Source organism: Mytilus edulis, chromosome 7 (genome assembly GCF_963676685.1).
Source record: "Mytilus edulis chromosome 7, xbMytEdul2.2, whole genome shotgun sequence".
NCBI classification, from domain to species: domain Eukaryota; kingdom Metazoa; phylum Mollusca; class Bivalvia; order Mytilida; family Mytilidae; genus Mytilus; species Mytilus edulis.
This window is the reverse complement of record NC_092350.1, coordinates 26,780,063-26,797,325: the sequence shown is the minus strand read 5'-3', so window position 1 is coordinate 26,797,325 and position 17,263 is coordinate 26,780,063. Positions and strand designations below refer to the sequence as shown.

Sequence of the window (17,263 nt, the reverse complement as noted above, 5' to 3'; positions counted from 1 at the left end):
GGTTGTTAGATGGAAAACACATGCAAGATTTATTTCCTTAGATGATAAGGCCATTGTCCCAGTTGGAGAACCTTCTCAGCCATTATCTACTGGAGTGAGACCTCACAACAGATCTTTGACACTTGGGGTAGGATCATTAGTTGCACTCGATCATGATTTTCATGTGTGTGGAATTGTTCCATCTGTGCTTTTTTCTGTTGATATTCCTGATAACAGAAGGGACAGTTTCTACGAGGGGCAAGTATTTGTAACTTTAAAAGATAAATTCTTTCAGCCTTCAACAGCTATACGTCATGCTGTTGAATCAGTTGACATACTTCATACTCTGACAGGGGACCTTAATCTTGATGTACCATTACTCTTTATGTACACAGATGGCGGTCCAGATCACAGGTCTACATTTTGGTCAGTGCAATTAGCCTGTATATTGATATTTATTTCTTTAGACTTGGACATGCTGGTCACAGCACGAACAGCACCAATGGCTAGCTATGCCAATCCAGCAGAGAGAATGATGAGTTTGCTGAATCTCGCTTTGCAAAATGTAGCCCTGGAGAGACCAGACATAATAGAAGACTATGAAAGAAAGATGAAGAGAAACGGCTCAATGACCAAAGTTAGGAACATAGGCGAGAAAGAACCAGATTTCAAAACTGCACTATTACAGTCAACAAAACATGTTATATCAAAACTTGATGACAGATTCAGTAGACTGAAGTGGAAGGACAGGAATGTAAACATGCACGAAAGTGCAAATATTGATGATAAAGAAGACATTGGTCATTTGCTGAGTATTCTTGACCACCTGGATGAAGGCCTCTCAATTGAAAAACTGAAGACGAAAAAGGATATAGAAAAGTTTAGATGTCTGAAGAATTTTATAGATTTGCACACCAGAGAAAGACAATACACATACCAAATAAAGAAGTGTGGAAACTGTGCCTATTGCACAATAAATCCCCCTCGTCTATCCCAAGAGTTGTTTGATAATCTACACTGGCTGCCAGATCCTGTCCCAGTTCAGAAAGATAGTGATGAATACAAGTCTTTTGATGATGTCTATGGAGAAGAAACAGATGATTCTGGAAGACCCAGCTTAGTCAGCAAAAACGTCCCTACATCAGCAGATCTTGGTCACAAAGGAAGTTTTGTAGCAGCAAGAGCAAGATCATTTATTATTTGCAGAGAATGTGGGAAGAGGAGAGTAGTGTACTCTGGCAAGCGTCTAACTATAGACCAGATGAGATTAATAGAGCGGGTACAAGAAGAGTTCATATTTACTTGTGGGGCCCCATTATTTCCAGATGGAGTCATGAAAGAGACTGTTTATGTCAGAGAAGGTCAATCGTGTAACAGTGAAATGGAAACTACCTATTATTCAGATGTAAGTGGATTGAATACACCAGTTTGTTTCTTCTGTGGTGATACTGAGGTGATCACAAACCAAGAAATACAGAACCTTAAACAAGAATATGGAATCGTTCAACCTATATGCGACACATGCTTCCAGAGTGGAAAGAGACCAGCAGTGAGGAATGCACTAAAAACAAACAAGAAAAAGAGATAAACAAACAATTTTATTTCAAAAACAGTCTTTTAAAATACACAAGAAGTGTAAAAACATTGACATTGCATTAATAAAGATGTTGACACTGCATTAAAAAGACATTTACATTTGACAATATTAAAATATTGTTTTGAAACATTGTTTGATTTTTTTTGGGGTATCCCATGATAGTGGTATACAGAAATCATTTAAGGAGGCTTGAGGGTATAAAAATTTCAGAAAAAAAATAAACATTTGTTTTTCATTACAAATTTTATTTATTACCATTTGTAGTTGTTACTTTATCATATGGTACCAAAAAAAATCAAAAAAATTAATTCGTGTTGGCCCCAGATGACTTTTAAAATGTAAACATCATCTGAAAAGTTCCAAATTATCTCCCTTTGGTGGAAAAATGACATTTTTTGGCTTTAAAATTGAAATATCTCTTTTAACTCATCGGTGACCTATATTTTTTAATATAATTTCGATATATGCTTTCCTTAAACTAAATTATTGTAAAATTTGAGCAATTTCTGTAATAAATTTCTTTTTTTATTTCGATATTACCTTTATTTCTCCTATTAGTTCAACAGGAAAAAAACACTTTTACAAAGATGTATGCTTCTTTCGAAGGCAGATTGTGAGCGCAAATGAACGGTGACCCCATTTTTTTATTTTATTTTTCTCTTAACTATAAGATAAAGTTCATTTATAGAAAAATATTGAGAAATCCTATATAAATGATTTAGACCTGCGAACCCCCTTAATAATTATATCAAAAGGGTACTATAAACAATTTAGTCATTTACCTTAAAAATCAGTAAGTTTTGGGACTTTTTTTTTTTTTCCGACCGACCGACCCGACCTTTTCAGATGAAAAATCCGTAAACCAACAAATTAAAAAACCATGGCCTTAGATGAATAATACATTCTACAAGGTAGGGATCATGATTTTCAATCATCTATAAGTGAACTATGACAGTACATATATGTCATATGTCATTTGGTCTCTAGTGGGTATCTGTCACTCATTTGCAATCATACCACATCTCATCTTTATATAAGTGTGGGTCCCAGGCCCTTAAAGGACCTTAAACCCAGGATGGTATAATATTTTAGTGTGGTTTTATTGGTCTCAGTATGGTGGTACAATTTTGGTCAGCAGTGCTGAACTTTTTGGTTTAAAAATCCTTGTATATTAAATCATATTCTTTTAAATACCTCTTCATTCATGGCAGCATCTGTAAATTTGATATCTTTCAATATTGTTGGAGAGATATAATTATCCTTCTCATTTGTATCCCCACCAATAGCAATACTATCTTGGTTGCTGTCAATCATCTTTTTCACTCGTCTAAAAAAAAATCAACAAATCTAATTCTATTTTAAATATTTGAATAAAATTACAGATGTACTATAGGTGCCAAAGCTGAGTTAGGATGTTTTTGAATTTGTAGTAGAAGAAAATCATGATTTGTGTCAATACGGTTTTTTTATTTGATTTTAGTAGAGAAAATTATGAAGCCTGCTGACAATTTATGTAATATGTTGAAAAAACAAAAATATACCAAAATTTCTATAAATTGCTGTGGTAGCCTAGCTAACCCAAAGGCCTTATATCCAACAAAAACTGCATGGTCCAAGACAAATAAATACCAAACTGTTCCTTAAAATTTCAGAGAACAAAGTCTTTAAAGGTATTGTGACCTTGACCTTATAACAATAATAGGTATTGTTATTCCCAAGTGATATTTTCAAGCCATTTTTATGAAGATTAAACAATTGATTCAAAAATATTTTATCTGGATAACAAAATTTTGGTTTATCAATTATCTCTGTGACTTTGACCAAGTGATCTGAATATCAAAAGGGGTATCCTCCTAGCATTATAAACATAGAAAACATGTTTTATCCAAAAATTATTTAATTATCTAATAATATTTATTACCTGTTCAAAACTGAATCATTTATAATCCACAAAAATAGAGAATGCAAGCCACTTTGAAAATGAACAATTCTCTGGTTTAACAGGATGACAGGCCCGTTGCACATGTGCAATCAAAGTGTTTTTACATCATTAACTAAGCTGTCAAAATATGTTTAAATGAATAGAAAATTACAAATCTATAGAATAATTTCATTACAATGGGCTGTAAGTTATACTTACTGGAAATGTCTAGAATTGACCATTCTGCCGTAACTTTCTGACTTTGATGGATCATCAGGGAAAAATTCACCTAATGTTGTTTTCATGCTCTGAATTAATTGTTCCTACAAAATCAAATATATATATATATATATAGATTATTACATTGATACAAGTGGAGTATCGGATTTATCCAATCGAGATAGTTTAATTATCAATTCTAAAGTCTGAGCCTCGGCGAGGACTTTAAAATTTATAATTTAACTATCAAGATTGGATAAATCTGATAATCCACGTGTTACTATGTAATAATCTGTTTCTCTAATGATTAAAAGATAAAGTTTCTTCTTTTCTAAACCAAAATCCTCTTTGAGTGCCTTCCACTTTCAAGAAGTTGTCAATTTCATTAACACCAGGGCTGCGTTCAATATCGTAGCAGCTACGTAGATTTTGACTATTGAACGTGTAGCTATAGACTAGTTGTTACATAGCTATTGATAGCAGCTACCTAGCCGCTACGTAGCTGCTACGATATTGAACTCAACCCTGTTAGAACATTTTGATCAATTCAGGGAGCTGAGAAAGGTTATGACCCTTTGACTCAGCCAATCATCTTCCGAGATCACCGGCGACTACACGTTGATTAAATTTTTTTATACAATTGTTTTGGAAAGGGATATATTTCCATAGAATTAGAGAAATATATATATACACCATTCATACTTTTATACTTTTATACACTTATTTATCTGAAGAAATAAATGCACTTTCTTTTTAAAGTGGATCATACATTAATATTGATTCCTATGTATTTTTTAATTTAAAATGTATGGAAAATCTGATCAGTTTCAGTTCAAAGAACTATGAATATGATACGTCTGAGGAATTTTTTGAATGGGTCTGTTAAAATATTATTTGAATGTATAGTTTGATTGGAGAAAAACATCTTTCCCCTTTCAGTTAAGGAAGTTTGCTTGTCATGTTTTGGAATCGCTGTCCCATTTTCAGAATCCTCTGGTTTTATCCATTTGAATGCCTTTAAAAAAAATTGCCCATTGACCCCCATTTTTCTTTTTATAAATGTTTTACATGTATAATTATAAGCCATCTGTAAAAGTCTAATAAAATTTTAATAATTTTTAATAGTTTTTGAGAACTTAAACTTGTCATTGATAAAGCTATGAAAAGTCAACAGAAAACATTTTCCGGCCAAAATGTCAATGGCTAATATCTCGTGTATGACCCATAAGTTATCTACCCTTACCTGAACATCCTTTGTACACATGACATAATCAGGAGCTATACATGTCTGTCCAGCATTACATGTCTTCCCCCACATAAGTCTGTTGGCTACTGCCTTCAAATCACAATTTTTATCTACATACACTGGACTGAAGAAAAAGAAAAAACATTATTCTTTTATACAGGGAAAGTCTTTGAAGAGATGTTTTTTATTTAGAGTGCAGAAACGGAAAATGATTATAGTTATTTTATCAAATATTTCTGTTTATGGTTTTCAGTCCAAGAATACTGAATTTTCTTAGAATACTTTATACAGTTAATGCTTTATTTTGTCATCTTTTTTTGCACATTGTATGAGTCTGATGAGTTAAGCCCTTTACAACTGATTTTTAAAGTTAATTCTTATGTTGTACATGTACAGTAATACCACTTTACATAAATCTACCTTTTGCCTCCAAGTTCTAATGTGACTGGAGTTAGATATTCACTTGCAGCTTTCATAACAATTTTTCCTACAAATGTGTTTCCTGTGTAGAAGACGTAGTCATATCTCTCCTTTAGTAAAGCTGTTGTTTCTGCCACTCCTCCATTTACAACTTTAACACAGTCCTGTTGAACAAAAAACTAAGAGTTTAGTTATGCACTTATTATTATTGAGAGTTTTCAAGCAAACAATAAAAAAAAATTCAAAAGCAGAAGTAAGTTAAAGCTAAAACAAATTTTTTCACAAGAGTTGTCTTTCTTTGCACCATATACACATGTACTATGATTACAGTTGCCAAAATTGCCCAAATCACATTTTTTTCACATTCAATTTAATTTATTTTTTTTATTATTTATCAAACCAGATAAATGTGATCAATGTCTTAATCTATGCAGACTTCTAGTTTTAGATGAACTTTTTAATCTATTGTAAATGTTTACTTTCAAATGGTTTCCACTTTAAAAATATTAAAGAACCTAAGTGAGCACACTCACATACCTCACGTCCCCACATTGTCATTGGAGAAATTAAATAAGTGTAAGAAAAAAAAATTGTATAAGAAACAATATTGAATAATAATTTCCTGTCAATATGCACATCTACATAGTATGTCCTTATTACATGTATCTACAAAATTTCATGAAATTCTGTTGTGTGGTTTCAGAAGAGTTGACAAATTGTTGCAGAAGTACATTGAAGCAAATAAGTTCAATGGGGCATAACTCCTAGAAAAAAAATTGAATCGTAATTTCCTGTCGATATGCACAACTACATAATATGTACTTTTCATCTAAAAATGTTTCATGAAACTCTGTTGTGTGGTTTGAGAGGAGTTGCGATGACAAGAAACAGGACTGACGGACGGACTGACGGACGGACTGACAGACGGACGGGTCAAAAACATTATACCCTCCGCAACTTCGTTGCATGGGGTATAATAATAACGTCATCACCTTCTGGCATAGTAAGTCTATAACTGAATTTGGCTTTTCCTGATGGGTCCCATTTGGTCATGTAAATTCTAACATATTCTTATACATACTTACTCTGTATGCAAACTTGGTCAAAACCAAATTAAATGTTCAAGGATATACAAGTTTTTATCAATCCATGAAAATTTGTACCCACAAAAATAAATGAATTCACAGTATCTTATATACATCTTAATACGACTTACATTGTCCAAATATTTTGGAATCAATTTCTCCAGCAATTGTGCTGTGTTCCATGATACTTCTGAGGGCTTCAATAAAACACAATTACCTAAAAGAAAAGCAAGCATTACAACTACACAACAGCCATGGAGGATTTAGACAGGTTCATCCATCCACAGTGAGAGTCACAGAAAAGGCAAAACATCAAAAAGGTCCCATAAGCACACACAATATCTTTTTCTTTCATCATAAGATGTAGAACAGAACATACAATACCTTTGATAATAGGTAAGGCTTCTGTATTAATTATTTTTAAATGCTGAAAATTCAGAAATTATTGAATGCATTTATTATTGCAATATTTTTTCTAAAGGATGGACAAAAATAGGAAAGTAAATTAGTAAAATCTCCATGCATTTATCATGTTTATATGTATCTGACATCGGAATGTGATTTCTAGTTATTGCGATACCCACTCAGTGACACTGTTTGCATTAATAAAACTCTTGCAATAATTTCTGAATTTACATTAATATATTGCTTAGTGTGAGGTGGTTGTCTAATATTGGTAGATGGAGATCACAGCAAACACCTGACCTGCAGAAGTTTTGTTCCAAGATAGTCACTTTTACCATGTCCAATTTCATTTTAAGACACCATTGAAAACCTTTAAAATCTATGCAGTATTGGGAATTTGAGATCAGTATGGACTGTATAAAAACATCAAAATATGAATGATGTCACCTTACAGGTTGTTTTCATTGGGGTGAAGAAATCAAACTAGGAATGTCAGCCTGGTTGGCTTTTTTTATGTGGTAATCTTTTTAAAACTTTTAAACATTTCCCCAAAAAAATAGCTTTATTTCCCATGTGCAAAACAAATCTAAGCATTTCCATAGAAAAGCATCCATGTGATAAACCTTTTTCAATATCCACATTGAAACAACAACTACCAAGGAACTCTCCTTAAGTGTAAGTTTCAAGGAAATCTACTTATAAATTTAGTGTGCAATATATATCTGTGAGGGAAATCTTAAGGTTTAATATACATGATATAGTCCTGTTACTGTGAAATAACTCAATTAAAAAAAATTAGATAGAAAGGGAACTTTTATTCCACCAATCCTAATATTGCTTTAAAATATCATGACAATTGATTAAATAAAACTTATTTGAGCTACAGCACACGGGTTGACAGACTGATATACCATAATATGTGCTGTTTAAAAAAGGCCAATCAAAATCATTTAATGTGCTGATGGAACTAAATACTATCATTTTTATTTCATTTTTGGTGGTGGTTAATAACCTAGGAGCTATTTATTCGTTCTTTGTACTTGTTGTAAAATTATGATATCTTATAAAATTTGAAATAATGTTGCTGAAGAAATCCATACAAGTGTATTGCAACTTGGAAAAATGAAGGCAAAATTAGGGAAAACAACCCTTTACATCTGCTCATAATGCAAGTGTCTGCAGTTTTTTTTAGGAAAGAAGGAAATATTGATCATAGACTTCATCTACCAGCAGATTTACTAAACTGAAGTATAAGTATAAATCAAAATTTGTTCTTACTAGCCAAGTTAACTGTTTAATTGATAAAGTTTTGAAACCACTAGTACTCATTTGGAAATACAAGCTACTTTTAACATTTTTGTTCAATATATAAATAAATTACAACACATTTTAATAGATAATCCAATATGTTGTATTGTTCCTGTTACATATACAGAGGCAGGAATGGATTGTGCACTAAAAAGGTGTGTTTGGAATATGCAAGGCATTTAAAAAAAAAATTAATGCAAGCTGCAAAAATGTGAGAAAGAACATTGTGCATATTTCACTGCACTATTGAAGAGATAAGCTGGTTATGTAACAGGAACAACAAAATATTTTGGATTGTCCATAAACTTGAAAGATTTGACTATACCTGCTGCTAGAGCCCCAAATAATGGCATAATAGTAAGCTGTATGGGATAATTCCATGCCCCTATCACAAGGGCAACACCGTAGGGTTCTTTCTTTATATAAGCTGTGTCCATCAAATTCATTAGTGACTTTTTAACCTACAAAACCATCTTAAATGGTATTAAAATTAGTACCTGCTGCAATAGCACCAACCATTGGCATGATGGTTAGTTGTATAGGGTAATTCCATGCACCAATCACCATAGCTACACCAAATGGCTCTTTCTGTATATAACAAGTATCCATAAAGTTTGCTAAACTCTTCTTTACCTAAAATTGTTTGCCCAAATAACATAGATCTTTTAATTTCAAGTGTACACAATTGCAATGTACTTTTAAAACTCTCCAAAGGACAGTGAGTCCTAACACCATAATAATTTCATACAATTATGGTATAAGATCCAGAATGAAAAGACACTGCATTCTTCGTTGTTACAGAGTTAGTGCATTTAAATTTAAGATAAAGGATAAAGGAATTGTCATAACAAATCTTTGATGCCAACCTTCCCCCTGGGCAATCCATTGTCACGCATTGACATTTTAAAACTGTACACATTTTCCTTTTAAGTCCGAGGCCATTAATGCTCTCTACAATTACTTAACTAAATAACTTATACTTTTCATTTAATATCAACAAATAAACAAAATGCTGTCTCAAGTTTGGTTTAAATTGGTATAGTAGTTTCAGAGTAAGCAAAGATCTTTGAAAAAGTTTTACAGTACAATTGAAGACAACAGACACCCAAGAGATGACAACAACTCAATAGGCATTAAAGGCCAAGTTATCTAAAAATTAGCTTAACACTTTAAAGACAACACATTTTTGAAGACAAACTAATAAGGGACAGATTGATGCTGCAACACTTTGATTTTAATAAAATTAAATCTACAATTCAGTATTATTATCTTTTAAAAAAAGCTTTTCTATATTAAACACAAGTAACATGAGTTAGTACCATTAGTACATCTCAATCTCATTAAAAATATACTGGGAAATTACCAAAATACTGGAATTTCAACAGTACTGATATCTGCTTCCTTCTACATGTATATATACCTTTTCTGGTTTCATCCATTCCTTTAAGTTGTTCATTGTTTCAATCAAATCATTTCTACAAAAGTCAATCTCAAACACAACAGCTTCAAGTTTGGGCTACAAAAGACAACAGTGAACAGCTATTTACAGGTACTATTTCTATTTACATCTTATATAACAGTCCAAAACTGAAAACCAACTTATAGTTGAGAGTACTGAATTTCATGTTCAGAATTTAAAATATGACAAATTCATACCATTCAAAATATAATAAATTATTAAGTTTTATCTTTTCATGACTATCATGACTATACATGTACGTATATTTCACATCATTTTTTAACAGCCAAATTACACAAAGACAATGAAAAAGTGGGTTTTACGATACTAAAATTGAGTTATAGGTTTATGCCGTAAACATTTGATATGATTTTCAAACTATTCATGATGACTTAAAGTAACTCATAGTATGAGAAATACAGTTTACTATTAAGATAAGAAAGGGATTATTTCATTCAATAGAAACTTTCCTTGCAGACTTATCAAACAAATGTTTACACATTTAAATAATCCTTGCAAGAAATCAATTGCAAAATCCAGGTAGACAAACATTTTTCATTTTTTTACATAAATAAGGCCGTTAGTTTTCTCGTTTGAATTGTTTTACATTGTCTTATCGGGGCCTTTTATAGCTGACTATGCAGTATGCAGTTATGGGTTTTGCATTGTTGAAGGCAGTACGGTGACCTATAGTTGTTAATGTCTGTGTTATTTTGGTCTTTTGTAAATAGTTGTCTCATTGGCAATCATACCACATCTTCTTTTTTATATTGTTCTCCATGAATTTTTTTTTTTTAAAACTAGAGAATCAAAATTGAGATCTTTAATTGCTGTAAGTTCATTAAATGTGTTGATAATATGAAATGTATCATAGATTGCAAATGGTACAACATATTATTTTTAATTTCTGTGTATATAATAGACTGTATGAGGGAGAATTAGAAAACTTATTTTACAAGTAATTTTCTTAAATCTTGTGTTACTCCTTTTGTGGTTTATCATTCTTGTGGTAGCCTTAGCTTCTTGTCATAAGGAGAAAATTTATGTATACTAGTTCTCTGCTTAGCATGCAAATCTTTGGAGAAAGAGCAAAGATGGCGCAGAACAAGGTGACCATGTCTTCCTGTGGACCACCATTACCTTGTAATCTAGCAAGTTAAAACATTTGTTTTAGCATGTAGGTCAACATGGTCATGTACAAAGATGATTTCATAACCATATCATATAAAAAGTCACTTGTTCTTGTCAAAATGAAATGGTACAATGCAAGTTATATTAACCTTGTGTAAATCTTTCTTTAAGGCATCTGTAATTTCCTCTCTATTTTCATCCATCAGTTTGAGAACTCCCTCTAATTGTTGTCTTCTCCATTCGTATGATTTAGTTTTCCCACTTCTGAAGGCAGTTTTCATTCCATTCACAAGCTACAAACACAGAATAAAGAGAACTATCAAGAACTTTGTCACATAAATGAGAGTGTTCTCTGAGACTCAGTCTCAGTAACAAAATATCATACCCTTTTTAGAAGCTGAAGGAAATATTAGAACTATCCATGCACATAATGCAGCCATTTTATACTGGTACTTGTGTAAAGCAAAATATTATCCTATGAAATATTGTATCATGAAATTTTGTCCCTATCTTAGTATGAAAAATTGTCAAGGGAGAGAAGGAAAAATTTCCATATTTTGTCCATATAAATGGCCCACATGGCCCAAAAACACAGTTATTCCATAGTGAATTTCTTTAGACAATAAATTCAAATTAAAAAAATTGCATCTGCTCTATCTCAAAAAGATTTTTACAGTGTACAAAATGGTGTAGTGTACTACTAGTGGGACAAATAATATAAAAATTACAGAAACTTCTACCAGCTCTAACTCAAAATATTGACAATTCTGTGTTAATTAAGGTCTAAAATTCAGTTTGACAGCTTTAGACGTTATAAAATTTGACCTTTTTGAACTGGACCAAATCACTCCTTAACATAAAGATTCAGCACCCAAATTTTTTTAACATGTAATTTCATCCCCCTACTTAATATTTCATGCATTAAATATCAATTAAATATCAAGAAATAAATTGGGAAAGTGTATCAAATTAAAAATTTTAGTTATACACTGTTCACACTAGGGACTATACTGGTAGACAACGAAAACCAAAGGACAATAACTGTGTCCTTGGACTATGTACAGATAATATTTCTTGTTAACATGGTCATGATGCTTAATAATGGGAAAATAAATCTATCAAAATTTCATTACAACTTACAAGTGTCTCAAAAACTTATGTTCCAAGAAAACATTGAGCAATGAACAATGAAAATGAAAGGGTAAGGTCAAATAAAACTTGTGAGACTGACTGTCACTGACATGTACATGTACATCATCATGACCATAAAATATTTCCATACAACAAATATAGCTCACTTTTTGCATATCAATGCATATAGTTTAAGAAAAGAAGAAAAAACCACAAAAACTTAACTTTGACCACTGAACAATGGAAATGATTTCAAGGTCAGATGACATCTGGCAGTTGGACATGAACACCTCACAATCATTCCATGCACCAAAAATAGTAGACTAAATAGTATATGAGATATGGACTTGACCACGAAAACTTAACCTTGTTCACTTATTCATGAAATGAGGGAGCTGACAAAATTTCATGGACAACATGGACAAGACACCATTGGACACTATTTCATGTACATGTACAACATGTACAATGATGTACAATGTATTTCATGATGATTTTTATTATATAAATTTTGTCTGGTAGACAATATTTCATGGGAGACCTCTCTAGGAATACTAGTGGAAGCACACTTATTTCAGCAAACAATTTGTATCAATGATCCTGTACCAATCACAGGTATCTGGATCCCAGACTGAACAATTATCTGCAAACTTGTATAACTGTTAACTGAAAACTACAATGATAAGTACAAAATGTAATATGGAATATGCATCATTAGCCTTCAGCATTGTTCAGAAACCAATCAGGTGGTAGGTGGATCCTGCCACAATCAGCATGATCATGATCAGGGAACCATATGGTAAAATTGGAGTTCATTAGATCGATGGCACCGCTTTGTTGATAAAAACAAATGTCTTGTGTTTTTGACCTATACTTGTTACTAAGAACAAAAAATGAAGAAACGGGTCTAAAATCAGAAATGATGTGTCGTACAAATCTGAAATTGGTTATAAATTTGATAACAAAGTTTATATCAAAGTGTTAGAGGCGATCAAATTGATGACTTAATGAATCAAATTGTTACATATACAACTATAAGATACAAAATATTATTTTGATATCATTTTGGACAAGTTGTTCACATTTCAAAATGAGGCACTTTGTAAGCCTTGTATGATCTTGTATACATTCAAGAATATAAAATAACCTTTAAGTATTACAACTAACCCCATGACAGTCATGTGACTGAATGACCTTCAAGTTAACTTTGCATGCAAAAAGACCTCTGCCATATTTTTAGAAAATTTGTTTATTTTAGATTGATTTTTTCAGAATTAGTGAAAGGGTACAAAAATGTGATATCAAATAAAAAAAAACATAAATACTTAATTATAATAACTTTATTTGGAAAATCTTCACCACATGTGGTATCATTTGCTATTGTTACTAGGTAAAGTAGCCGAATATGACATCATGCGCAGGATACGGGAAGTGAAAGAAGAATTAGGTCGAAAACATAAGATGGTCTAAAAACACAGTATGAGATGATATGAGCTAAGAAATATATACAGTATCATTATCGCACCGTTGTGATTGGTTAGTAAATTTCATAGGGGTTCATGACATGTTAATGGTGACGTCATCTATTAATGTTGTTGTGTGTCATTGTTTTATTTTTCAACAAAACGCAGCAGAAAAAGTCCAGCGTGCCAGGGCTTTCCCTTGAAGTTGTAGTAGTAGGCTAAATCACAATTACATGTATAGGTGGCTGAAACATGCGTTTAAAAAGGATATTAAAATTACAAAAGAGGGCTGCTAGATTAATACTAGAGACAGACCCATTTGCTCCTTCTGCACCCTTATTCAAACACTTAAACTGGATGACAGTTGAACATGTTGAACAGAGAATAAAATATCATAAGTTAGTGATGACATTTAAGTGCATTAAAATTGATGCCCCATCATATCTTACTAACAAGTTTCATTATGTTTTAGACAGAAATCCATACACCTTGAAATATGCTGTTCAAGGAAACCTCATACTCCCTAAACCAAAAACAGAATTGTTCAAAAATTCTTTTGTGTATTCTTGACCATTCTTGTGGAATAATTTGCCAATACGTATACTGTTTAAGAAATATTACAAATGTTAATTCTTTCAAATACAAAATAACAGATCATTTATTGAAATCAACCTAGCTGCATCAATAATATTAAAAACTGATCATGTTATCTTTCTATGTATAATGTTTTTACAGGTATAAAACATTATACATAGAAAGAAATCAAAGGCTTTGTAAGAAATGTACTCTAAATCTGGTTGAAGATGAACAACATTTTATAACTTGTTGTCCAGCATACAAAAGTGATAGGGAGATATTTTTCAAGGAGATAAACTGTATTTGTCCTAATTTTATACATCTTTCAAATGAGGCAAAATTTGTTTGGTTATTTACTAATGAAAATTTGTCTGTACTTAAATATTTAGGGAGCTATATTATTACATGTCTAGATGTTAGACGAAATGTTAATTAATGTATGCAATACCAATGATAATTGTAATGATTTTTTGGTTCTGATCCTGCCTGGAACTAAATGTATTTGATTTTATAAAATGAAGATAATCACACCTGTCTGAACTTTTTTTTTTAATGTTTCATTTTATTATATAAAAATGTTTTTCTGTTACAAATCATGATGTATTGTTCTATGTGTACATGTTATGCTGCCAATCAAGGGCCCTTGATTGTAATAATAAAATATTCTTATTCTTATTCTGTTATCATGTTTATTTTTTTCATCACATTTTATCAAGTTGTATTGAACATTATCATGATTATCATGATTATTATCATACTTACTTATTATACTAATGTATGCAATGTATAATAGTTTGCATTTCGTTTGATTTCTCATGATGAGGGCCTCAGGGAAGATTAGTTACATGATATAGCTAACTGTGTAACCCTCTTAAAATAAAGTATTGTTGTTGTTGTTGTTCGGCGAAGCCTGATGCCCACCAAGCTGTAAGCTTGGTGCTTTACGACAGGGGGTCTGGGGGCTGCTCAAGGCCTCCAGAAGCTCTGGCATAAATAGAGCAAAATCCTGCATTCTTGCAGTCTCCTAGCACCTAATTTCAATTTTCAAATGACCATTTTTTTATGTAAGAAATTAAATTAAAGAAGAAAAAAAAATCTCAAAGGAATTTCATTTTTTTTTTATGTAATGGTTTATTTTTTATTCTCTTTTCCTTATACTGAAAATTCATTTGCTTTTATAAGAGTTTTATTTATATAACAATCCGATTCTTGTTAGAAATCTTGATAGATTTATTTTAACTACGTACATTTGTAAACAATTACCCCTCTTTTTCTCCAAAGACTGTTACGCGTATTTAAATCATACAATTATTTCTCAAGCATTGACAATAAATTGATTTATCCACTGATTATCTCTTTTTTGGTCGGATACATAAATCATTTGGAAATGTTATTTATTTTTGGTTGGGTCAACAATATTCTACTTTCTGTAAATTTTTTACCTTGATTCTCTGAACACAACGTGGACTTTGAAAAATCAACTTCAAAAGATACTGGTTTTAAGATTTTGAACAACTGTGAACATGATCTGCTACACTTTCTTTAATTTGACTGATATTATTCCATAACATAAAATTGTCATCCTATCTGATGGTCTTCACGTTCTAAAAGCCAAAAACAACAAGTTAATGACCATCGGAACGTCTCCATTGTTATCGTTCAATGACCACCGGAACGTCTGTCTTGTTATCTTTGAAAAGAAACGATGCATTCCGACTTCAAATAGACAACAAATCAGTGACCTGAATTCATGTGAATTATATTTAGCACAGATAAACACTGACTTTTCATCCTTGTTTATCGTGACCGCGACTTTGCGACAATCAATACGTCTCTCGGCTGCCTGGAAACATTTGAAAAAGATATTTTTTTCTTTTTTAATTTATATTTTTGTCGGTGAAGTAGCCGGCCCTTGAAGCCACCGTAAACGGCGGAAATCTGCCGTCTACCGACTACTTTGAAAAGCCCTGGCATGCGATAAATTCGTTAAAAGGTTAACTACTGACCCCCTACAGATCCATAGAGGGTGAATTAAATCCTCTATGGATCTGTAGAGCGTCAGTAGCGAACCATATAACTTAAGGACAATGCCGTGGGTATGGGCCCACCTAAAATGTCATTATTCAATCTTTATTTAATATCAATGTGCAATTGATAAATTAGTTAATATCATTCTGAACTGTGAAACAAACCTTAGTTCTACATAATGAACTGTGAAAAAAACGAAGTACTACATTCTGACCGGATGATATCTCGGCTGAAGCTCATACAAAAACATTTAGTTGTTCTGTTTTCCAACTAAATTTGCTGTCAATTCCTGTACTTTGAATATTTCTACTTTACACTGTTTGATAACATACCTCTGTGAAACTGGCCATTGTTTTTAGATGATGTAAATCTGCAGCCTCAACAGTTTGTTTGCGATGAAAAAGTGAACTTCAACCTTGCTCAATGTTAAAAAGTTTCTAACTACCTAGTGAGAAATCAAGTATTTTATAAACGTCTATCTAACAAGGACAGAATGTAGCTGACTACCAAAACAACTTCATTTGTTTAAACAACGACGTACGAATTAAATTCAATGACATAGAAAACTAAAAACAGTGAAACATTTAAGAAAAATCTCTCAAATATTATTGGAATAAGAGTTTTGGAAAATTAAGAAAATAAGTTTTATTTTTTTTTTTTTTTTTGTGGAGAAAAAATGTATATCTTATCAATAGTTGATTGATAGTTTTACCGAATTTCGATTTGACCTAGTACCAATTTCAAGTTTTCATCACTGCACCACAACGGCCAAGAAATTCACCATACTTCTTAATTATTACTTAAAAACATGGACCACTAAAAAAATGCATCATTTGGTCGTCTATTAAAACATAGCAGTGGTAAAATAAAACGATGTCTTATATTTCCAGTGAGATTCTACAAGAAACAAAATGGCTAAGAAATCATAACAAGAGTCAACTATAAATGTCAGTGCCGTACGGCCTTCAACAATGAACAAACCCCGTTCCGCATAAACCGCCATAAAATACCTTGTTTTGTAGTTTTGTATTCAAACAAAGAATCTATAAGAATTATAAACGTTGTTCAGTCCGACAAAAATGTATTTCATTGGATAGGGACCTCTTATAGTTAGTTTGCAACTATGATACATGATATACGGCGGGATACCCCTTTTCCTTATTGTCCGTCACAGAATTTTCAAACGGTTTGTCAATTGGTAGGATAAAATTCAACAGAGAAACATTATTTTCTAATTTTAAATTTTCAAATGCCAACAAAAATATTGATGTCATCTTAAATAGGCAATATCCTTT

The 17,263-nt window shown here is 31.9% G+C and overlaps 1 protein-coding gene across 7 annotated transcripts in view; it reads right to left on the bottom strand.

The window, feature by feature from the left end:
• LOC139481156 (aldehyde dehydrogenase family 3 member B1-like) overlaps positions 1-16,454 on the bottom strand; it is a 32,078-nt gene extending 15,624 nt beyond the window's left edge. For 4 of the 7 annotated variants that reach the window (XR_011654567.1, XR_011654568.1, XM_071264302.1 and 1 more), the window contains exons 1-9: positions 16,301-16,454; positions 10,920-11,063; positions 9,601-9,696; positions 8,506-8,641; positions 6,599-6,684; positions 5,383-5,546; positions 4,960-5,086; positions 3,717-3,820; positions 2,771-2,903 (exon numbers count right to left, since the gene is read on the bottom strand). Coding sequence is in view for 4 of the 7 variants with exons in the window: in XM_071264302.1 (XP_071120403.1) it covers positions 2,771-2,903; positions 3,717-3,820; positions 4,960-5,086; positions 5,383-5,546; positions 6,599-6,684; positions 8,506-8,641; positions 9,601-9,696; positions 10,920-11,063; positions 16,301-16,318 (1,008 nt within the window). In the remaining 3 variants the exon portion in view is untranslated. Of the gene's footprint in view, positions 1-2,770; positions 2,904-3,716; positions 3,821-4,959; positions 5,087-5,382; positions 5,547-6,598; positions 6,685-8,505; positions 8,642-8,677; positions 8,814-9,600; positions 9,697-10,919; positions 11,064-16,300 lie in introns of all 7 variants that reach the window. The other 3 variants (XR_011654569.1, XM_071264303.1, XM_071264301.1) reach the window with 1 other exon arrangement.
• Between the last annotated feature and the right edge of the window lie 809 nt (positions 16,455-17,263).